The sequence below is a fragment of the Falco naumanni genome, chromosome 5 (assembly GCF_017639655.2).
Source record: "Falco naumanni isolate bFalNau1 chromosome 5, bFalNau1.pat, whole genome shotgun sequence".
In the NCBI taxonomy this organism is placed as follows: domain Eukaryota; kingdom Metazoa; phylum Chordata; class Aves; order Falconiformes; family Falconidae; genus Falco; species Falco naumanni.
The window spans coordinates 22,994,518-23,019,606 of record NC_054058.1 but is presented as its reverse complement, the minus strand read 5'-3'; the positions used below and the strand labels follow the sequence as shown (position 1 = coordinate 23,019,606).

Here is a 25,089-nt window from a genome sequence, read left to right as displayed (position 1 = left end):
GTTTCTCATCACTATTACAGAACGTTAGAGGAAAAGATCTGTATGAAAGTTACTCTGCTGTCATACCAGATGAATTGTAGTATGTCCAAAATTTAAAACAACTAGTAGACAGCAGGCTTTCTACACTACCATAGTGATGCATGTTGCAAAGGAGATGGTCTAAGCCAACATGCTTCTCGGCAAAACTGCTACCAAAATGTATCTGATGAAGCAAGCTGATTTGGGATGTATGGTGGAAAACATCCTAAGTACTCCCAAAACCTCAAATCTTCAAATGAAGTTTCCAGACCCCTGTAAAAGCTAATTCAGTCCATCTTCAGTGGAAGTCACCTGTTTTTTGTGGAACCAAAACATGCCCACAGACTTTTGTGCATTTGTGAATGGCTCAGTACCTCAAAGCTTTAAAGTGATTTACATACAAAATTATGATACCTTGTTCTTAAAATTTATCTTTAATATATTACTATTTATAAAATGAATTTCAGTACTTCGATTTCAGTTCTGGGATAAATAGTTGGATGTTTGTAAGCAGCCATAAGATTTTCTGTGGATAATTTCTTTTTGAGGGTGTTAACTGCAAAAAAGTACATGATACCTCACTTCCTCTAAGATGAAGACAATATTTAATCTGTTCACCAAGTTCTGCAAGTCCTAAATAATATTAAGAGACCCTCAAAAGTGACAGATGCAATGGAAGGACACATCTGTATAATTCAAGATTCCAGGACAGCATATTCAGAAAAATCAACACACTCTCTTTACAGAACTACAGGCAAAGAAAAAGAAGCACGTATGTTCAGAAAGAACGTGGCCCAGCCCAAACTGTCTACTTTTCTTCCTGATGTTCAGGTCAGTTTATTTGCACAACAATGGTTAAAAAGAATGATATTTGATAGAGTGTGCTATTTGGGGCTTTATTTACAGAATCAAGTTTCCTCTACAATAAATCATTTTAAAGTAAGTATCTTAGGCTGGACTGGGAGAGAGGAAGAAGGGTGGCACCGAAGGGAAGAATGCTTGAAAATGGTTTTGTTTCACAAACAAAACTAGGATGTCTTTAACAAAAAGTGACTTTTGAGTGTCCAAGCCATGAAAGGAGTTCCCCTCTCCCATCCAGGGGGCAGGACACAGAGCTCAACTCCTCCTGTAGGCATTAGTAAGAGAACACCAGAAGCCATGAGACCAGAGAAGAATCACAGGCACAGGAACAGAAAGTGGGAGGCATCTGTGTAGACTTCAAGGGGAATGAGGTGAGAGTGCCTGGGAACTCTCCCATCACACAAATACTTGGTTTCTCCAAGTTTTAGCCGAAAACAATGTCTCCTATACTGGTACAGCAAGGAAGTCTGACTTCACCTCTGATGGGGGTGAGCTCAGGAAATGCACCTCCTTTCATCCTGGTTTTTTTCCTTTGTTTTTCCTTTTTTTAAAAAAAAAAATTCATGAAGCAAACATTTGATTTCTAGAGCGTATATGTAGCTGCAGAGTTAACAGTTTTCCTGATACAGAACAGTGGAGGCTGTTCCAGCAGTGCATCAAAATGACTTTTCTAGTTCATGCACCAGCACATGAAATTTTACACTGAACGCTGACGGCTCCTCCTCAGAACTGAAAGTCCATTTTAGCCTCAAAATCAGGACTACTGATTATAGTAAAGAAACAAAAGGCAATTTCAAAGGCACAAGTGATTACTTTCCTCCAACAAAGGAACTCTTATGTGTAACAGAACTGGTCTGCGGTTGCAGTTCTGTGAGCTACCATTTAAACACAACTACTCTGCCAAACACCATTCACAATTAGTCTCCCAACAGTTATCTGCTATTACAAGCTTTTATTTGCCAGTGGTGCAGTAGAAAGCACGAGAAGCATGCAAAAAAGAGACACAGAACGAGTCCCTAATGTAGACTAATCCAATATACCTTTGAGAACAGGAAAATGTAGCTCAAAACTAAGATCCAGCTCTATCTGCTCGTCATGAGAACATTACCGAATAGGCTCTTAATGGTCTTAAGGAAGGGAGGTCATCTCCTCATGTGCCATTCTTCTGAGAGAAGACAACTGTCCAGCTAGGACATAAGACACAGGGTTTGTCTATAAGGCTCTGTATTTACTCATTTTCTGCCATTCCATCACAACAAAACACCCCATTATCACAGCTGCTGCTATACCAAGAGGAACCAAATCCTGCCGAGACGCTTACCTGTCATACCACGTGTGAAGGCTATGCCTCCCTGCTCCCCAGCACTGACTTGCACTCGCCCGTGTTCCTCCTCTCCCCTCACAGGTGGGTATCACTGCCTTGCTTACAGAGTGCAAGACCTCTGGCCTGCAGCAAGACACACAGAACTGCTTCCCAAATTGACCAAAATCAGTGAAGCGGCAAACTGAGAGCGCATCTATCCAAAGCCAGCTTTGCCAAAGCAGGAGAATATTTGGTATGGGGGTCCTTAGAAGGTTTTCTACTGCAATATGTCATGCTGTCCGTGCAGTGTACACCCTGCACTCCAAGCAAACCACAACATAACAGAAAATGTTTTTTTTAAAAAAAAAACACAATCAGAAGCCTGAGAAACAATACTTAGCAGTGACAGATGGCACATGCCACACAGCTCCCCAAAATGTCTTCTGTGTTTGAGCTTGCTAGATTTATGCCTTCCACCAACTCTGTATCCCCTGCAGCATCCCTCACCTGGAACCAGTGGAGGGAGAAGGGGGAGGACAAAGAAAAACTCAGAAACCTGAAGTTTGTTTGAATTTATTCCCTTGAACATTTCACACAGTTGAACAAATAATGTCTTGAATTCACAGCAACAGGAAAACCACGTGTTACATAATTCAGAGACACACACCCAAAACAAAAACAGGTTAAAAACAACTGCATAAATCAAAATCTTCAAAGAGGCTATACAATGGAGACATGAAGCCTTTCTGAGCACTGTTTGTCTCACTTGAACATGATCTGTCACCAAGCTTATTTTATGCACACTCCCTCCTTTTCTCTGAGGAAAACAATCTCAAAATGGTCATTTCTTGGATTCCACTTTTCAAAAAAGCCAGGTATTTTAATTCAGCAATTAAGAAAAATCCAAGCCCTTCACACAAACTCGACACTTTTTTTCTAAGACACAAAACCATTCAATAAAAAAAAGTGCCCAGAAAAATTCATATCACCCTTCAGAATATACACATACAAACAATAAACAAATATTCCAGTGGCACAAGTCTACAGGTCTGAAAGCTAGAGAGAAAGGTGGAATCGGGAGCCCAGGCACTCCCAGGAAAAAGTGTTCTTAGCAGGATCCAGCCATGAGCACGAACTCAGCACATCGCTACTGTGTGTATCTTTCCTCGGTCCCCAAAACATTTTTCAGGATTTTTCAGTGAAGCTATCAGGTCAGCTTCATCTCCACTCTTCAGAACAAAATAACTTCTCCATCATGCCTTTGGCTTTCCCAGTTTTCCAGGCTTCAAATTGCTGGTCCTTTAACATTCTCCTTTCCTTTATGCCAAAGCTACCCAAATCCTGATAAGAACACTGACAAGGAACATGACGGACTGGGAACAGTCAAGCAGTTATCCTAACAGAGATTCCTGGCTTGCTATTGAGCGATGAATCACTGGGCACTGAACCTCGGTCCTAATCAGGCAACCCACACACATTCTCCTCAGCTTCCAAAAATACAGGGTCTGGTTCTTAAGTTTATATTTTAAATGTTCCAACAGAGAGACATAAATCTTGCATCAGATCTCTTTGCAGTTGTATGAAACCCCATAAAAGGGTTCTGTATCATGTGCCATGTCCTGCAAAACCCGCCATCACAGCTCCTCCAAACAGAACAGACAACATTCAAGGCACAGTAGTAGAGGAATTATCTTTCCTCCCAGTTTAGTGGTACATCCTGAAATATGGATGTACTACTTTTTTTCTTTTTTTTTTTGGGGGGGGTGGGAAGTTGTGGGTTGGCATGGGGTATGGATGTGTTTGTAAATGCACGGCTCAGTGGTTTAAAATGAAGGCATCACAAACAGAACATGATGTCACAGAATTAGTTTGCTGTTATCTTCTGTAATTTAATGTTTATAACAGACCAAATTCAAACAAAACTCAAGTGTGAATAATAATGGAAAGAAGTGACCAAGTGGAGACTTCATGAAGATATATTTGTCTGCACATGCAAACAGTATTGCTTTGAGCTGAATAATTTTCACAAGTAAGGCATGTTCAACGTATGTAAAACCATAAAGAGACCGTGTTTTTGAACAAGCACTTATTTCTATACAGAAATATATATAAAATGTATTTGTACTTTGTTAGACAGAGAAGTAGAATTGTATGCAAATAATACTGGAAGCATTCATAAAGATTCATTAAAATTGTACAGACAGTTAAGATCCTTTTCAAAATGTGGCTCAGATAATTTACTTTAAAGGCCATGCCACTTACAGGAAGCAGCCACCCCCTTTTCTAGCTCTCCAAGTCAGCAAAAGAACTTCCTCTCACAAAGTCCAGCTTTGCTTGCTATATACAACAGTGAAGGGCTTTGCTCAGAACATTGCTCCCTGAAAACACTTAAGGCAAATCCATAGGAGGATTTTTAACTTTTCACGTTGCATACCTGTATCATGTACACTATGTATTTTTGTGATTTTAAAGCAGGAGATTTAATGCCTCTACTTTGCATTGCATTTTTCAGTTTTGCATACTATGGCTTATATTTGGCTTCTTAAATCTTTTACAGGTCAAGTAACTACTGCAAAGATCTCATGACTTGCATTTTTTATTTAATATTGCTGTATATTTTGGAGTATGACCTTCCCTAGCAGGTCTTTCCCTTATGAACTCCCTATTGCTGACAGGGACAGAAATGTATTGCTGTGAGAACACAAGCCTGAAATAGGAAACATCTCACAACAAAACATGACCAGCTAAAGTCACCCCAAGAAGCATATCATAAAGCTGATAGGGGTAAAGACTGTTCCAAGTCCACCTGTCAAGAAAGGGCTGAAAGTTCAGAAATATTTCTTACAGACCTTTAGAACAAACAGAAGAACAGCATTTGCATTAAAAGCACATTAAAACCATATGAAGTACTGTAAATAATATTAAAAAAAAATAAAATCCAAGACACAGCAGTTACAGATTATCAAAGGCAGAGACAGCTGAAAAGCAAAGTTGGTTTCATTTTTTTTTTTCTCTTGGCAATAGCACTGATTTTGGCACAAAGGCAAATGCAGAAGATAGAGAAAAACAGGCAGACAGCATACAGAGAAAGGTTACAGAATCTATGACAAGCATGCCACAGTCCAGCAGGACCAAAAGCACAGTAACAACCTTCCCCAACTTCCCTTCCCCAGAGAGAATGGCATCCATCACTCAAAAGCTTGTTGCCACTTCCCAAGCTGAAGGGTTGATCTACATTGCAAGAGCCAGTTTGACCGTAGCCTCCCTGGGAACACCCCTTGTAACCACCACATACGATGCCACACAGGGTCTCTGGCAAACCAGGCAAAACCTTAACAAGAAGCGTGATTCTAACTGACTGCTAAACCCCCCCTCAACCTGCTTATCAAGGATTGTGCCCTGCAATTATCATTACAGCACAAGGGACAGACAAAACACATTAAATGCCAGTTAAGACTGCAGCCACCCAGTGAGGGACTGATGACTTTAACAAAATTAATACATGCCGATCAGGTTAGTAAACACATCACAAGAAAGTGCTTGTTGTGACCAGTCTCACCTCAGCTGACCAAGCCAACTGAAAGCCATTTTGTGGTTGAATATATTTTAAGCATTAAGCTGGCTAAAAAAGAAGAGGCCAGATTTGGTGGTATAGCAAAGGAGACACTGAGTGTAGGGGGAGAACCCATGCAATTTACATCCATTTGAGATTCCATGGCAACTAAAAAGCAGGCCTTGCATGAGTCACCATAAAGCTCACCAAACAAGCACTTGTACTAACTCAGGGCTGAATTTAACTCAGAGGTATAAAATCGTAAAACAGCTGGGTTTTTGTCTTGTATCTTCTTTGACTGAGGTTTCTGTTCTACACCTTCCTTTTGCCTTCTAAACTATCTTTACATCTCCATCAAATATCAAACTTATGCATGTTACACTTTTTTTTTTTTTACTTTTTTTTTTTTACTTAATCATTTCAGAGGCAACTTACACTCCACATCAAGATCTACCTCACTACTGAGGACTGGCTCAGCCCTCAGGGTCTGAAATTGCTATTGCCAAATTACATTTGGTGGCATTTGCTTTAAGGGAGGTCAAACATTTTTAAGTGTATGACCTGTATTAGATGAGTCTATCAGATGGGTGAAGTGGAGCCTCGGAAACAGAGCTCTGCCTTTATCTCCATTTCAGTACAGGTTTTTTGCTCAAGGGATTTGTCTACTCTACAGTGAAAAGCAGAGTGTCTTTAGTGTCTTAAACAGACAAATTAATAAATTGCAAGAAAGCATATAGTTCAAAGTCAGAAATTATACCGAGATGTAATCTTATAGACTCCTTTTGATTATTCAGGAATAATATCCTTTTCTTCCACTGTATTAGCCTGTGTTGTAATTCAAAAGGGTTTGTTTTATTTTTTTCAAACCATATATAACTGTAAACACATCACAGGTTTCCTGACCTACACACCCAGCAAGAACAGGAGCTGCAGGACACGACTGTCACGCTAACAGAGAACTGACCTGCCTTTAATGACACTGTGGTTTGCTTTGAAAGTACACTGCATTTAGGCTCCTCCTGCTTCTTAACCATTGTTAAGCCAGTAGTTTTAAGATATACTTAGAACTTACCTCATGAAGAAAACAAAATCTCAGCCACTAATGGCATTTTTCTAGCAGAAAGGGGGAGAACAGCAGAGGCACTGCTCACTTTTCTACCATGAAATGTACTTCTGTCATGCACATACAAGAATGCACCACAATACGCTGCCCTGAAGATGACCTAGCTTGACCCAGCTGGGTATGTCCTACTACACTTTGGGTACTGCAAGAGGCAAAGTTTTAAAAGGTTCAAAAGCTTTAAAAATTATGCTTCAGCTGTACACTGCTTTAGAAAAGCAGAAAGCAAAGAGAAGGAGCCCTAGATTTCAAGTTTTGTCATTTAATAAAGTAGTGTCTGTTCTGTTTTACTCCTCTGGAAGTACTTCAGTTCTGCTACAGGATTGTGCCACTGCTACATAAGGAGAGATGGAAACATCTGACTTACAGCTGATTCATATTTGATTTATCTAAGTTTATAGCAAACCATGGCTTATTGTTTCCTCTACTTAGTGATCACTTAGATGCTATTTACTGAATGCTCATTTATAAAAGTGAGTAATTAAATTCAATCAGTTGGAAGGACTAAATTGGAGGAAGGAGACTTTCTGCCAGCAATTGGTTTGATAAACTAATTGATATAAATAGCTAAACCCTCCTTCCACTTCTTATCACCAACAGCTTCACTCCATAAACCACCTCACTCTCGCATCAGATTCCCTGTGCTCCAAGAAATATTTTTTCCATTCATCTTAAAGAATATGATCCAGCTAGAAAAAACAAAAAAAATCTTTTAACTTTTAGAGAAAGCAATTTTAAGCCTCTCCAGTTGTACAAAAATGCTGTAGTTAACCCATCTGTCCACAGCATTTTGCAAATGTCACTCTTCCACACCTTTTCCCTTTCCTCCATTTTGCCACATGGAAATTCCACACAAACAAAAGAGGAAATCATCAAACTACACTTCAAGAATCAACTACATACACTAAGAATAAATTTCTGCTGGATTGCACTCAGTTAGAATCTTAGAAACACTTGTAAGAATAATACATAAAGTAAAATAATAGCATGATTTTTATTTGCCTGTGTGTTTTTAAGGTCTTTTCTAAACTAGCACTGTGAAAACATTCTTTTCTCAAAGTGTTGCTGTAAGTATGTTCTCTCTCTAAAAGCAGCTTATTTAGTTTACCCATAATGTTCTGGAACAAGTACTAGAAATCAAATCTTTTCCTTTTTCTGACATCACTAAATGAGCACTTAGGGGCTGGGCAAACGAGCATTTGTAGCACAGACACTTCTCCCATGTTAGAAGGAATTAGAATTTCAAGTTAAAAGGCAAAACTACTTCACAGTAGAACACACACATCCACCACCCCATTCCCAAAGCCATGGCTAGGAGCAGCACAGATTCTGGAAGTGAGGGAAGAGCACCATGACCCTGCCAGCACCACGAAACTCAAGGGGTTTAAGGAATCCAATCCCATCAGCTGTCAGACACCCAGAATTCCAAAGGAGACAATCCAGAGGTAATGGGATCTTTCCCATTCAAGTACCAGATTAATGAAGAGAAGCTTGGGAGAACAAGAAACCACACCCAGAATTCAGGCAAACACAGAAATCCAGTTTGTGAGCTACTCCAGCGCAGCGGAAGAACTTTTACCTTCAGTGGCGCTGAGCTGTACACATTACAGGGCCCTTCACGGGGGCCCACTCAGAGAAGACCCTCACCTGAGCATCCGTGTTTTCCTGGAATTCTTCCAGATAATGTCCTTGAAAGGACTGAGAACATCTAGGCCCCAAAGCCACAGTGCAAAACAATATATTGAGCTTTCACAAAACACACGAAATTCACATGGCACCCCAAAAATCACACGAATTACACAGCTCAAAGTTGGGTCAACATTAATTCTTACTGGTCAGCAGGCTGCCCACAGAATTCCCCTAGAATCTGCACAAGAACTTCTGACTGGACATAGAGAAAGGGAACCCCAAAAGCCATCAGCTGACACATGAAAAAGGAGTCCAGAGGGTTCTGGGCTACCTGGTGCCCAATCGAGGAAACTGTGCTTTGCAGGTGCTGGCTCGCCACCCTAACTCTGCCAAAGAGGCTGAGAGAGTACTGCACCACCCGGCTAAAGAAGGAAGCGGAGCTACCTGGGGCCCTCTCTGCTGAGGTGGAGATGGTATTTGCCCGTCCACTTCCGTCACTTGCCATGGTGTCCTGCAGAGGTCCTTTGGCGTCCTGAGAGAATGCAGGGGAAATTGAATTCATATTAAAACAGCAAATGCCTCAGAAATACTCTCTTCTTTTCAATACTGAATACACTGGACCAGGGAGGCATCCCTCTCACAGTGAAGATACCCCTTAACCATCACAAAAGGCAAGCTCTGAACCAAGCATGTTCCTTCTCAATTTGCAGATTCATTAAAGCTCTGAAAAACAAGCTGGATATCCAAGAAAGCACAGCACTAAGATCCCCAAAGTCTGCGCATCTGGGAAATAAAACAAGTAATATTTTAGTCTTCATTTTTGCCATGAAGTATGGCACAAATATTGGGATGGATCCCTTATACTTCCAAAAAGAAGGAATACAGCTTCAGCTTGTACTAACAAAACCCGAGAAACAGGCAGAACGACAAGCACCACCACTACCACAAAGGAAAAAATAATTTAAGGGGGAAGGACAATTTGTAGCGTGCAAGCGTAACAGAACTTGTTAAGAGACTAGCATGTAGTTTGCTCAGAGTATGCATAAATACTGAAAAAGGGGTTGAGGAGACAAGTGCCTTGGATTGCAATGACAGAAGCTGGGAGACTTTTCTGTATTACACAGTGCGTCTTGATCCTATACTTAGAGCACAAATGCTTCCATTATGATAGTATAGGAAAGCGATATCCTTTCTTTTCACACAGGTTCCCATTAACATACAGAAAACCTTCAGAAATGAAGGCTGGTCCTCCTCATAGCCTATGCAAGTGGGGTAGAACTTCACATCTCAAAGGAAATTCAAATAATTTGTTTCATTTTAAGAAAAAAGATGGAGAAACAAAGGAAAAGCGAAACTGGTAACATTATTCATTTATTCTCTGCATGGACTGAATAAGTATTTAAGCTGACAAGAAAACAAATCAAAACCCTGTTCTGAATGGGACAGTACATTATTTTACAATAAGAACCCTGAAAAGAGAAGTGGTAATTAAAGGAGCTGCTTTTAAATAAAATATATAGAATGTAAGCTCTCATGACACAAAAAAAGCAACTCGATGCACTCTGATTTTTTTTCTACTTTCTAAAAAAAACCTCAACATATTTACTTTTACAATGTTAAGAATCAAAACCCGTTAACATGACATGTTAGAGAAAATAATGAGTTACCTTTCCCGACAGAGGACCCACTGCTGGCCTCTTCCTTTGAGCATAACCAGAGAGTCGGTAACAGTAGTGAGGTTTACAGTAGAATTTACCTGCAGTAAAAACGCAGAAGATGGTCAATAATGAAAACACAGCAGTTTAGCACAATATAAATGTCCATCTCACTGCAACTTATTTTCTGCTGCCATTCCCATTGCTACCTCTAGTTTCTTCACTATACACGGAGGCAAACACTATCTGAAGTTTTAACTCCAGCCCTCCTCTCTCACCCTCCTAGCTAGCCTCCTTTTCATTGGGTGCCTGAGAGCCATTTAGCTTAAAATCCTATCAAACACCAAAGCAAAGCTGCGAGGCTTGTGTGGTATCATACGCTAACAATGGGGCAGTGTGTGAGGAACAAAGAAATCATCACATGAAAAGCTGGCAGAAGCACTTTTGGAAAAAGCAAGAATGAATACAACCAGCAGAGGGAAGTGGGAGAGGACAGTGTTAACTCCCAAAGAACCATCGATAAGAATGCACAGTGGCTTCTTGTGGAAAGGACAGTCAATCAATGATTCATTTCCACAGTTAAGACCTTTTGTGGTATTACTGGTTTAGTAACACCCCAGAAGCCTAGATGGGTTTTCACCGGTATCTGAAACACTGTCAGGAAGCCAAAGCAGCACTCATATCATAATACAAATAATAATAATAACAGCAGCAATTTGATGACACATGATTATCTTCCAGTGTACTTTTGCCAGTATATCCTGCTTGGTGTATGCAGTCCATAGCATTCCCTACTGCTATCCTATTCCTACAAATTTGCTAATGCATTTCAAACCTATATTCTGACCTTCACCTCTTCCTCTAGTTTCTCTGGGCTAGTATTGACACAATGCTTTGTTCTACGATGGAAAAGTGAAAAAAAACACTATCTTTCAAGAAGTCTCTGCTTAAATAAACATTTCTTAATATCTACTCTTTCCAAAAACTGCTCTTTCAAATTGTCTGAAAAGAGCAGCAACAGAAAAGTTTTTACATTAAAATTCTCACTTTGAAGCCTAAAGCCACACTGACTGCAGAATGCTCATCAGTCCAAGCTGCTAGATGAATAGCAAAAATGTGCGTATAGCTTTGTTATTTTTTTCTCTCAAACAAAACCCAGAATGAAATATAAGCTAAATTGTTCACAATGATTACATCAGATAGGAGACCACACATTTCTGTTTGGCCATATATGCTTCACATACATACACAACTGTTAGTCATGTAATATAATTTCAGAATCAATGCTGTAAGTGTGCTGAAACTCCAAGCTCTGTGTTTGCTTCATTGAGAACTATCTGGCCATAACTGCATACATAAGCTTGCCTGCACAGGGAATCTGGTGGCAAAAACTGTGTCAGCTCCAGTCCATACAGCTAACAGAGCAGTTCAGTCTGTTACTGCTAAATATATAGCCAGATAGTCAGTTACTTGTGAATGCCCAAAATAACAGCAGTGCTCAAAAAATGCTTTTTCCCAACTTCGATCACTGATGAAGATGTTACTTTTATATGTTGATTTCAAAATTATAATTGGCCCCTTTAAACTCGCATGCCAAGTCTGCTGACCTTCCGGCCAAGTAATAATGGGTTTTCTATTCCTTACTGGGAGACTGGTTTGATGACTCTCAGTTTCCTCAATTCTTAGTGACCAAGCAAGTCTGTTACTTAAAGTCATTATATAATGCACCATCAATACAACATTTTGGTTCTTTTTGCCCCTTAAACCTAGATGATGTTTCCATGGCCGTTATTCTACCCAGTATACACAAAAAGATTCTTCCTAGTTATACACAATAGATACCTGTCAATTTCATAACATTTCAATCTGCAGTAGAATATTCTGGAGTTTCATTCTGTAACATATCAGTTAATAGTTTTTACTTCATCTTTGCTCTGAGTGGGGAAAACTATCAGTACTAACACTTTTTTCCCGTTGTTTTGGTTTCTACACCATCGTATCTGAAACAGACTTCCTTCCATCTAACCTCTCACTAGTTTTACATCATTTTGCACATATTTTCCCATTGAGATAGACAGTAAAGATAAATGGCAGCTGTGGAAGAAAATAAAGGCATACCTGCTGATATAAATAAAAGCTAACAGGAGATACTTTCTCATATTTTTTCTTCAGAAATTTCAACCACTGCTCAAGCAAAGAATGCAACACATTGCTACTCTCGGAAGATTACTTTTCACAAGTGATGGGTGAATTCAAGTGACTACTTTTAATGTGCACATTTAGTTGATAAACTGAGTTTAATATGCTGCCATATTATGTGGTTTCTCAGATTTGTTAGGTATATTTGAAGCTTTCTTTAATTCTTAGCATGCTAGATTCTGTTAACTAAGTCATCAGCAAGTTTTGTAACCATATTACTTCCTCCTTAGTCTATCAGATACAGAAAGCAACAGTCATTACTGACCTTACATTAACTACTTCAACAACTCTATGTATACATAACACTGACTTACCTCTTCTCAACTTCGATGCTCCATTTTTCACTATATAAACAGAACATGGTTTGTAATGAGCTATTATTGTAGCCCCCGATTATAAAGTTCCTATTTTAGCACATCTAAAGTAAACATACAGAGTTGGGAGAGTTGCAATGTCTTAAAGAAGAAAAAGCTGACTGCATTTGCCTCCAATATGTTACCTTCTCTTAAGTCATATTAAACACTAAGGAGTTTCCTCATTTGACAGTACTGAAGTAAGAGTAAAGGGTCTAGCTTTCAAACTCTGCCTCCAAACCACTTTAAAGCCCCCAACTACTATTTGTTTCATTGCATTCTAGCTGCTATTATTATGTTAAATTAATTCCTAAGAGATCAGTTATTTTGCTGTCAGCATGACCTGGCCGCAGGAAATCTATATTGTTTCAAGAGTTTGAGAGGTGGTGTCTTTGGAACGGACATTACTCTGGTCCCCATCCACCAAGTAATTTTTAAGCAAAGAAAGAGCTGAATTAATAGATGGATTTCCAGGACAGTTAAGAGAATTCTGGCAAAAAGGCAATTTCTCTTACCATCTTCAATATCATAGGCATAAGACGACAAACGGAGAGTTGTTGCACAGTATTCACACTTGAAGCAACTGCGGTGGAAGAACTTGCCTTCAGCACTCAGCCTTTCCATCACATAGACTCGCTTGCGGCAGAAGTAACAGACATCGCTGCCTCCCAGGTTTTGGGGGAACTCCTTTTTGAGCGAGCCCTAGACAGAAATAGGCATGGCTAAATTTGTGTGTATCCAGCCTCATCAAGATTGCACGGTCGTATTTTCTCTTCGTTTATGTGGATACAGAGCATCTGGATGCTGCAGGTCTTTCACACGCGGATGCTGCAGTTCTTGGACACAATTCACAGTTTTAACCAGGACACCAAAAACTAACCTTATTGTCCAGGGAAGGTCCTAGGATGCCATACCTACGTATGTCAGGAGTAAAATAAGCTCCAGACGGAAAAGTGGACATCAGTACTATTAACGAAGACCTTGAAATAAATGACTGAATGAGGTATATGATGGAAAGCCAACACAATTAGAAATCCCTCAAACAGCAATTCTTAGACCTACATTATCAAAATCAGTATCTCCTCCAGAAAACAATAATGCAGAAGTAGCCCCAGTGGATTAAACACATCTTCATGAATACGACAAGCAATTTCTCAACTTGCACAAGGCTTGGACACTGAGATTAGATTAAAACATTTTGCAAGGAAAATGAGGACAAGAGTGAGGGTGAATGGAGAGAGGGAAACGAAGTCTTTCACAAAGCTATGACAGGTTCCATAAATGGCAGTAACAACTGGACACTCACAATACTTCAGATCTACAGTACATCTATTCACAAACACACATCATCTTCTGTACATTGTCTTACCAGTTCCTTCTTGTCTAGAAGGGTTTTGGGTTGCTCTTTCCTTTGAAGCTGATTGGCTATCTGCTCAGCCAATGAGCTCACTCCGCCTGTGTACATCTTTATATACTTCTACCAGATGGATGAAATAAAACAACAGTGAAGTGAGAAAAGAAAAAAAAAAAAAAAAACAACCTCAAATTAAAAAAATGACTAAATGACAACAGTTAGGTGGTGAAAAGGTGCAGAAAGGTCAAATCATGCCAAGACAGTGGACAACATGGAGTGACAAGTAGTAACAGCAAAGCTAGTGTCATCAGAAATCACCAGTATAGACCAGGATCAACTGTAAGAAGGGAAAAGGTGGCTTACAACATTTTGCATTCTTTAAGTGCTCTAGAAATACAATGATGATGAAGAAAGCAGATCCTACTTTGACTTGTGGAGTATTTTGCACCTGGAAACCTGAGCATAGACACTTCTCAAAGGTAAGGCCAAATATAGGATAAGACTTTAGGCTCCAGGTAAAAGTGGCATCAGAAACAAAGATCTTTTAGAAGGTATGTTATGTAGTCTATTGCAACATGCTGATCACAACAGCGTATTTATATGTTTAGCAACTGCAAAGAATTCATTTATAGAGCATTCCTAGAGGAGGGAAAAATCCTTAACCAAGAAACTCACACTGATTTAAAAACATGAATTCTTCCAATGTTAAAAATACACAGAGGTTTATATGGGAAAAGATGCAAGACCCCCATCCAATGCATTAAAGCCATACCTGCATACATCTGGAACATATATTGGTTCAACTGTGAACATGGCTTTATGACCAGGCTTTTCTCCATCTGGGTACTGACTGACTCCAGAACTCTGGATATCTAAAAACCTTCCAGTATCCTGAGAAATCTAGGCTGGCTGTTACCTTGCATGTACAAAATGAGTATCTGCAAGCCAAGTTCAGTCACTGCAGGGGCGGAGGAAGCATTTTTCACAGGAAATACTTACAACCGTTGGCAATAATTACATGGTTAAGAAAATCATGAGGTTACATCCATGTTAGCTCAATCACACTGCAAACACTATGTATTTGACTCAGAGCAGCAAGAAGCACACCAAGCAATTTTCCCTTTCCAGACTAAAAGCATTATGAATGTTTCTAGTGGGAGTCTCCTCAGCAAATGAATGATCATTAGAGAGACACTCCAGCTTCTAGCAAGTGTAAAATACCAAAGGTAACGGGTTTATGAAAGGACGGACTGAAGTTGTATCTCAAAACCCCCTTTACTCGTGTAGCAGAACATGTTTGAAGCACACTAGTTATCTCCCACAACTAATAATAGAGCATAAATTTAATACATGTGGTTATTAGCCTTTAAGACCTTCACATGTTCAGACATGAGAACAGCAAGCAGCATCAGAAAAACTGAAATTCACCACAGAATGGGTACTTCTTTGGGGAAAAAGATTTTGAAAACGGAGTGCTCAAGCCATCAGACATCACCGCTGCTATCAGTGAAGTCCTAATTCCTTAAGCTCTGTGCCACTGCAGTAATGAGGGTTTACTCCTACACAGAAAGAACTTCTGTCTGATTCCACCCCAGGATGCAGAGCACTTGCAGTATTTATATATGCAAGAAATATGATTTGTCTTTAAAAATTTTCCAAGTTCCATATTCTACCTCAGCTAGTGTGTGCATACACGTATGTGCAGACTTGCCTTTCAACAACATATATCATCTCTTGTTGAATATTACATTTAAAATGGTGCTCACTGGAAAAATTTTCTTCAGCATTGATCTTTAACTAGCAATCATAACCATTTGGCCAAGAGTTTTCCTCTTTCCTCTAAAAGACCAGAAACCTTTGAGGCTTTTTAAGTTTTCTTAAAAGTTAGTTCAAGCTTTTCCATTGGAAAAATTCTCTTTTAGCTGAACCAGGTCTCCACTGAACAAATTTTGATTTGAAAACTTCATTTGACCATTTTTGCAGATGCTTCAGAATCTTTAAATCTCTACCAGAACATATGAATTTCCATGTTTCATAGTGATTATGCTAAACTTGACTCACAATACCTTGGACTATTTGGTGTGGGAAATTTAGTTGCTGAATTTTTTATCTGGGGTTCTGTGTTTCTGAGTTGTTTTGCTTTTTTCCTACACATCACATCTGGCCTAATACAGGGTCTTAAATGAAGCACTTTATCTTTCCTCCCATGGGCAAAAACCTTCAAAATATGCATTGTTCTGCAGCACTTTGAAGAGCAGGCAAAGAACCCACTCCAGCTTAGGTCAAATCAAGTTCCTGCTGTTTATGTACAACAACTGCAAGTAGTTCAAAATCTCAGTGATGTTTTTAGAAAGCCAAAGTACTTCTTATTTCACACCGTCCGTTAAACATATATGCACAAATGCATTCTGTAGTTTGGCCCAGGATTCCAACAAAAGCAGCAAGCAAAACAAGAAAGCTTTACTGCAAAGCCAGAAGGACTATCAGTGCTCAAAAAATTTGATTGGAGAGTGAGATGTACCACAAGCTTTTCATTTACGTTAAACTTTAAATTTATTTCATACTGCTTTATGGCTAATAATAACCAGGCTATGCCAGGTTGCCTCTGGCTTTTCATTTGTGCATGAATATGCACAGGCATTGCATTCTGCAGGTGAGGCACTGCAAGCCTAGCCACGTCTTGTGGGGTGTCCTTGGCTGTGGGACTGGGGTGCAGCAAGTGAACACAGCTGATGCACCTTGCAATGCTCATTGCTACCTGTCGAAGAGAGTCAGATGAAGGTGAAGAAGGGCGATTAGAAGAACGGAGGCTAAGGGAGAGCTCCCACTGGTCAACAAAGAATCGGCGAGACGGTTCAGTCTCAGGCTAAAAAATAAAATAAAAATCAAAACAATCATATATGGCTACAGAGGGAAAAGGAGAAAATAAAAAAAAAACCAACTCAGGCCCTTCTGCCCACCACAAAAAAAAAACTCCTGTAGGAAAACATGGAGAAAAAGGTCCAGTGTATAAATCTTTGCTTTCTCCCTAGTGAGGCAGAATCAGTTATTCTTAATTTGCTCTTTATTAGGTTTTAAGTTATTTAGGACCATTTGGAAGCAGTTACCTACTTCCACAGATGTCCAACCTCCTGTAAGCAAAGCAACTAAGCCACTGGCAGAGATCCCAAACGAATTTCCTCTGCTCCTCCTGTATCTCCCATTGTTCTGTATTACTGACCCAACGCACTTAAGATCATATTTCAGGCCATGTAAGAACTCTTCCATATTTTAACTATATAAACCAAAAGCCCACTCTCCTTGTGGATGGAAGAGAAAGAAGTTACCTTGTATGCATGCCAGTAATCAGCACCAAATTTCCAACCTAAAATTTACTGTAACCAGATTGGAAACACCACACTAAAAAGAATGAAACAATATAAAACAATCTGCTATTCTTGCCTATCAAATGGCAAACAATAAATTCCAAACTAAGAATCTGCACCCTTCTGAAACTGGTTCCTCAGAGGAGAGCCCAAAATTTTGTCACCCCTCTCACATTTAGGATTTAGGGGTCCTAAATAACACACCCCTCTCATTATCTCTATGGGTCATTACGCCTATCTCCCAAGGAATACTTCACATTAATAGAAAAAAAAAAAAAAGTAGCTGGAAGTATGAGACAAAAATAGCACTGGTAGAAACTGTGCATTCCTAGAAATTAGTCTGGAAAGAAAAGTAATGCAAATTTTAAATATTGGACACTCTTTTGCAAGAAAATTACATTTTTAGTTATAAAAAGGAAAAATAAATGCCCTGTAGCTGCATGAGCCACAAAACCAGCTATTTCTAGCCACTTAGAATAGGCTAGCCTCAAGATTAAATAAACTGGACAAAATGTAAAAGCTTAGTTTTCACAGTTTCCCCAATTCAATGAAATATAACTGTTTACTTTATACACAAATTTTCTACACTTAGGATCTTCAACATTCAATCAAACTTCTTTTCTGAAAATGTCTTACTTTGCTCAGCCTTCTTTCTCTTACTATTTTTCTTGTTTTCTTCCCTTAAATCCCACATCATAATCCATCATTGCCTGCAGTGTTTCCAACATCTGTTTCCTCTTTTTCCGCTCTACCTACCCACTTCATCCTTTCCTCTACTTTTTGTCCTTCATCTCCCCTCTATTTTCTTTCCTCCTTAATTCTGCACTATACAGAAATTAAGAGTTTCAAAAACAATTTCTATGTTTGCATCGTAATGCTGTTAATCTTTTCCACCCTCAAAAGGAACTTAAAAGTTCTAGTGAGCAACACAAAAGGTAGGAGCAAGATGTTTTGGTCTAGATGTTCATTTCTATACCACCGTATCAACTGAGTAAGGAGGTGTACCTGAGCATGCTGTCTTTGGATCATGCTGGAGATACTCAGTTGTGTCACCCATTAACAAACAGGTGCTAATATGTTTAAACTAGTCTATTCAGTCTTTTATAGATTCTTCTGTGTCCCCAAATCCTATCTCAAATCTAGCCAAAGGTTCACTCTTCCTTCCTGGGGAACAGCTTCCCTGACTTAAATCATCAGCAAAGAGAGCAAACTCCAAAGAACAGCAATGAAGAGTGACCTACATGTTATAAATTTCTTTTTGGCATGGCATGGCTTGGAAAAGTTATGCCACCAGCAAAAGCTCTGGGACTGCTTATACTCCAACTCAAGAAGACAGCTTGATTTTGGACAGTTAACTGAAAACAGTAAGTTATTAAAAAAAAAATCACTTGCATAAATGGTGTTTTCCAAAAGCAATTTCCAGTTTGCCAAATGTTGTTGAAGATAACTGAAAACAGAGATAGGGGCAAGAAACTAGAAACTAAAGAAACCACTGTTCAAACTGGCATGCTCCCATATGCCAAAGGCGACACACTGGAGAGAATATTTAAGCACAAAACCAAACCAAAAGCACACACTGGAATCAAAGAAAATCTGCACAAGCTGCCAACTCTACCATTGGAAATAAATATACAGGAAGTACGGACACAAAAGTAGTACTTCAGAGCCAGGAAAATGTGCTTGGAAAATGTGAATGTTTTTGCTTCCAGAAGCAAGTAAAATCTGTGAACAACTGACTGGTAAACGACCAGTGTGAGATGATTTGATCTGGAGTCCAGGTGGTTTTCAGCACGTATTCTGAAGCTTTGGAGGCTTTTTTTTTTTAACCTTATTGTTTATATCATGTTTTGAGAAACAGAAACACTGTCATTCATCAAACAAGGAGACAGAGCTGGCAAGTAGGATAAAAATACTACACAAAATACAGTTGACCGTGTCTTTTTAACCACATGACTGTACAGCAACAGTCACTGTATTTTGGTGAATTTTTCTATCCCTCTGACCCCAGATGTCACCAGTACCCAGAATCCTGCACTAATAGGGGACACCAGATATGCAGGGCTGTAGTCACCTGATGCCTCACTGCAGGTCTGGACTCCAGGAGGGCAGCCAGCTGACATGCCCTTTGCTCAACATTCTCAGGGGCTTGGTCATCAGAAAATAAACGAGGAGATCTCTGTGAGGTGAGGAAGGAGGGAGGAAGTAAACAAAACCAGCAAAAAAAAGCCCCAAAAGGAAGAGACATCGAAATGCCAGACAAAAGGTATGAAATTTACATGCAGAACAGTAAGAGAAGCTCCCATGTGAAGACTTTTTTTATTCCCTATGTCTACTGTTCTAACAATGTCCTAAGTTTTTAGCCTCAAGGCCAAGAAAAAAACAGTTGAATTAGTCATTATTCACAACTCTCCCATCTAGCACTGCTGCAGCCAAAACCAAACAAGCATGTGGCCTCTCCCTCTGGCATTACCACCCCCCACCCCAAAATAATTTGTGGCTTTATCATGCACAAAGGAGCTTATTTGCCAACTTATTTCACCATAATTCTCAATTTTCAAGGATTTCCTTTAAATAACCAAACTTTTACATACTTGTGTTTCTCAGATTTTGTGCACTGAAACACATTTTAGGTAACGTACTTCAGTTTTCACAATGAATGAGTTGGTTTCCTTAAAGATGCTGGTAAATGGCAAGTGAATGCTGTACATACCTAAGCAAGCATTGTTTAATGAGCCTGGCTGGTTGAAGCAAAATCAGACTATCACAGAAGCTGCCAGTTTTACTTTTGCAACTTCACTGTGTTACTTGTTCTGACTGCACTGCCATGTCAACACAGCCCATGCACAATATTTGACACCTCTGCTATTCTGGTCTTTCATATCAATCTTCTTAAACTGTTGTGTAGTGCACTTAGTGACATGGAAAAAAGACTTGGCTTACGGCCTCCTGTACAAGACAGGCGTGTAACTTGCAATATCACACAGTTTTCAGCTAATTTGTTTGCAGAGTTCAAAAGTAAATAGACCAGGAACTACAAATGTGTGCATGAACAAACCTCAGGCTTGATCTGTCAAAAATGTCAGGGTGCTGTTCCATATTGCTAAATGTCCTCCAAAGCAGAAGAGAAAATTAGGTTCACACCCAATTTAGGAGAAACACTTTTCCCATTCAGATGCATTAATAATACTCTCTACTTTCAGCTGCTTTGAGTTCCACCTACTCCTTCCTACTAGATCATTTTCACTAAAACTAGGGCCTATTATAAAGCTGTGGGCTTCCGTGTCACTGCAAACACACGCTTATTCATTTTTTTCCGCCTGTCAGAAAACACTCAGCCCACAAGAGCCTTTTGTTACAACACATTCTGCAAGTTGTAACAGTTTTATATCTGGCTACCACTTATGACTTAATTCATTCAAAGCCTTTACTGGAATGTCAATTAATTTGTCAATATGAATTCAAACCAACCAATTCTTTTGAGTGCCTCTCTTTTCTTTTCCCAAGCTCCTCTATAATACTGAGCCATTCAGACAGACTGTTGAATATTTCATTGTTAAGAAGGCTTCAAAGTCTCTATACTAAATAATGCCTCATCATTTTTGCTTTTACTTTGGCCTGTAGGAGGCAAGAGGGAATGCCAGTTGTTTAACCATCCAGAAAGCAAGCAGTGAAAACAATGCAACCATGTTCGCATGAATTAGCACAAAATATAACTCTTCTTGTTCTGCTACAGCCACAGCATACTTCACTAAAGAGGTGTAAAAGAAAAAGAAGAATGGGAAGAGCTTATGGGCTAGCTAGATCTACAGCAAAATAAAAGCATATAGCAAATTGTTGATGAAGGCTTGTTATGCATTTATGTGGCTATCACACAGAAATCATCACTCCTAATTGACTCTCAGGAGTACCAGCGTGTTAACAGCAGCATTAGGGTAAGTGTGTTTTGCTACCCGGTATATTTGCTCTCTGTATTGCAAACATCCACCACAGCCTTGTGTCATCAGCATCCATGCCATTTGTTCATGCTCTTTACCCTTTCCTGTCTGGGACTCTGCTCCCCGGGACTGTCGGCACCAGGTTCCCTGTTTCTCTGCAGGCAACAAATTGTGAGCTTAATAACAATCACAGACCAACTTCCTAGTCAAAACACACTTCATAAGATTTTTCTTATAATGCAGGCAGAAAAGAGGCCATAATGATAGCAGAACAGTTTATTAAGAATATTCTAAAACTGGCAATAATAACTTGGCTCCTGTAGGGAAATTTTTTAAAAAAAGTATATAGTTGTATTAGGTCAGTAAACCATGATATAGTACCACAATGTAACGAAATTAGTACAATAAAGATAGTAAAACACTCAATAAAACTCATACTGTGATGTTAGATCAAAGGAAGGAAATGGAAAGTTTAAAAGAAGTGGCAGAATGAATACATTAGAAGCACAGAGGTACAGGTTTTCCAAGACATCAGTGTAGCAAGGATGCAGATCTATCTGACTCACTATGAGGCCTGGGCCAAGACAATTTAAGGAAAAGAAATCATTCCTAAGGAAAAAAAGAGTGTCTCCAAAAGCAGACCCCTCAGCTGAGTCTAACAGACCAGTTCTATAGCACAAGGGGTAAAATTCCTCAGAGTTAAAAAGAGGAAGCCAAAATTTTATTATTAATTTCTTCTTCAAGCAAGAAGACATGCAAAAAAACAATTTCCTACAGTACAGAACACAGAAAATGGTCCAAGTCCACTTGGACCCAGCAGTAGCTGGCTCTCATGACTGAACTAGGCAACCAAAAAGACACAGGACAAGCAAACACTTGGAGAAGCTAAGGAGGGAAAATAAAGGGCTAAGAGGTCTTTAGTGACTGAAAGCCAATTTCTCCGTATGGAAAATGAATCCCATGCCATAGATTAAAAAGTAAAACTCAGCATTCAGCTGCCTTAGTTTCTCTACCTGTAAGCTTGGGGAAAACCTTTCTTCTCTCATAAAATATATCTGTCAAAATTTTCAAAGGATGTCGACAAGAGGAAGGCAGCTAGCTGTCACATCATCTGATAATACTACATTCAGATCTGTTTAAATTTGGGTTTTGCTAATGAAAAGGACTTTCCCCACCCATTCTACCTAGATGTCCATTCCTGTATTCTTCTTTGCATCATAAGCTGTCCACAGTGTGCCAGAAAACTAACCACTTTTTTCCTTAGGACAGTTTTAAATCAGATCAGTAAGCAGACCTGACCTATCTTGCAGATGCAGACACCACAGAGGCAGTAGAGAATGTGTGCTCCGGAGGCTGAGAATAATTTGTCCAGATTAACTATAACACGTAACTTAAACTCTGAGAAATCACAGCAATAAGGCAAGTCAAACTTCATGTCCAAGAATAAGGCTTTTCTACTCTGCTAAAAGGTAACAGGCCTTTACAGAGTTCATAGGCATAAAAGTGTTCAACAAAGAAACATTTTCCACCTACAGGGAAACTTATTTGTACTATCCTCATGTAAAGTTGTGAGAGGTCTACGGAACTGCAGCTGCCTTATCACCTCAAGCTTAGTTCAGGATTGATCAGGGAGGAGTGGAATTTACTACTGCAGTAGGAAAATGAAATAAAAATTTTAAAAGTATACAACTCAAAGAAGCGCGATGACCACATACAAAAAGACACAAACAGTAAAGGATTTCAGGTTATATCTAACTAGAAGGACAACAGATACATGTGCATCAGGACGCACATTTATACACTGTGTTCAGAACTGCACTCACTGCTCCAAATCCAAACGCAGACAGACTGAACACAAACTCTTGTGAGACAAAGGCCTGGGTGTGGGGGAAACAGAAGGACCACAGTGGACATGTACAGGCCACTACAGTACTCAAAAAAATCTCTTCATAGAAGTAATCCTAAAAGAGTGTCATGGATACAAGGGCAAATTTTCAGTTACACCTGTTTAAACAAAAAGTGGAGACAGAGAAAAGCTGCGTTTTCTTCCCCTGCATTACTCCAAACATTTCATTTCTATTTTGCTGCAACTCAAAACTGAAAAAGGCGACTGTAATTACAAATTACGCTATGGTAAAATCTCAAGAGTCTCCCATGGAGATTCTCCATGCTTGTGGTGAGCTAATGCCGACCTATGATTCTAATCTAAGAGGCTGAGGAAACCCTATCACAATCTGAAAAAAAATTGGAAATGGATTTCTAAATGGGATATCCGGTAACTGATCTAGTCACTTGTACAAGCAGTAATGAAGAGAGAGGGACAGAACATGCAGAGGGAATCACCTGCTGCCTGGGATACGGTGGAGAGGAAGGTGGAGTGGAAGAAGAGAGCATGATCACTTTTTTGGGGCAGGTCCGAGAACGTTCCTTATTCCTCATCTTTTTTTAAAACAGGAAAAGAAAAAAAAATCATAATAATGGTAGAAAAAAGATAACATTACCATTGCTCTTGGTGAGAAAGGCCAGAACACATGAACTGAGAGACTGTGGATCTTAAGTTCACACCTCTCATGAATGACCTAAAGCCACATTTTCTCTGAAGCTGGAAGACTAAAGTTTTCCACCCACAGCCACAGGATCACATGTCCATTTAACAGATACTTCTAGGGGAAGCCAATGAACATATACTTATATCAATCATCAATTAAACCAACAATTTCTAACTTGAAGTCTTACAATCAGTGAAAGGTACAATTTGGAACTCTGCACAGCACAGCGGGACTGCTCTCTCTGCGTCATGAAAAGTTATCCATTGCTGTGCCTTGCAATGTTTAAAAATATCTATCCTGTTGATCTAATTACTCTTGCTTGCAGTCCATTAGCAATACAACTCAAGTCACAGTGTTCTATTCTCAGCTTAAGATCCCTCCTCTTTCACTTACAGATATTAAATAATCTCAGGTGAGTTAAACTGTACTTCATTCTACAGGAACAGAAATACAGCCGCTTTATAGTCAAGATGCAGCCAAATCTAATAGTCTGAATAATTTACAATGCATGTGTATGTCCTCACTTTAATATGCCTGAAAACATGCCTTTCTAGTTCTTAGTTCATAGCACCTCCTTACTATGTACAGTCTTTTTTCTACCACTCCTTGATTATTAATGTATCTTCTGCCTGAATTATCCTTTCTTCTGAGTCCTCACCAGAGCATATCTGGAAATTGTTGCGCTGTGAAAAAAAATGCTGTGTATCCAAAGCCACCATTAGATAGCCCCCAAAGAAAAAGCAGGCTGTTAGTAAAGATATTACAGATGTTCATTACTGCCCTTACAGCTGAGCTGGCACTAACATCTGTTTGGGTGTTCTCTTCCCTCAGGAAAAAAATAATAAATCAACTCTTCTATTTCAAACAGATGCTACAAGCAGCTTAAACTAAAGCACATGACTTTGCACGGAAGTGGATGAGGGACATGTATATGCTGTTTCAAAAGGCTCAGCTGTGAAGTCACTAATTTCTAGCTCAAAGGGTGATAACATTTTCAACCACTACAGCTGTTCACGGATTTATGTCTGACCATGGCCGAGTTTGCATTTCAAATTTCAAAATTTTCACAAACTTGTGTATTTTTCCATGGCAGATCTCAGAATATAACACTGAACAGGTATATGAAGTACATGTTCAGTCCTCCAGCAGGATGCATTTCTGAGCATGCAAAAACAAAGATGGCTATAGGAAAGAA

The 25,089-nt window shown here is 39.3% G+C and overlaps 1 protein-coding gene across 18 annotated transcripts in view; it reads right to left on the bottom strand.

Annotated features, from left to right (window-relative positions):
- Positions 1-25,089, bottom strand: part of MICAL3 (microtubule associated monooxygenase, calponin and LIM domain containing 3) — a 161,994-nt gene that overhangs the window by 60,261 nt on the left and 76,644 nt on the right. For 12 of the 18 annotated variants that reach the window (XM_040593961.1, XM_040593960.1, XM_040593963.1 and 9 more), the window contains 4 exons: positions 14,061-14,168; positions 13,207-13,393; positions 10,152-10,240; positions 8,929-9,016 (listed from right to left, as the gene is read on the bottom strand). In XM_040593961.1, the coding sequence (XP_040449895.1) occupies positions 8,929-9,016; positions 10,152-10,240; positions 13,207-13,393; positions 14,061-14,168 (472 nt within the window). Of the gene's footprint in view, positions 1-8,928; positions 9,017-10,151; positions 10,241-13,206; positions 13,394-14,060; positions 14,169-16,803; positions 16,912-19,481; positions 19,587-21,443; positions 21,501-23,688; positions 23,785-25,089 lie in introns of all 18 variants that reach the window. The other 6 variants (XM_040593971.1, XM_040593970.1, XM_040593974.1 and 3 more) reach the window with 2 other exon arrangements.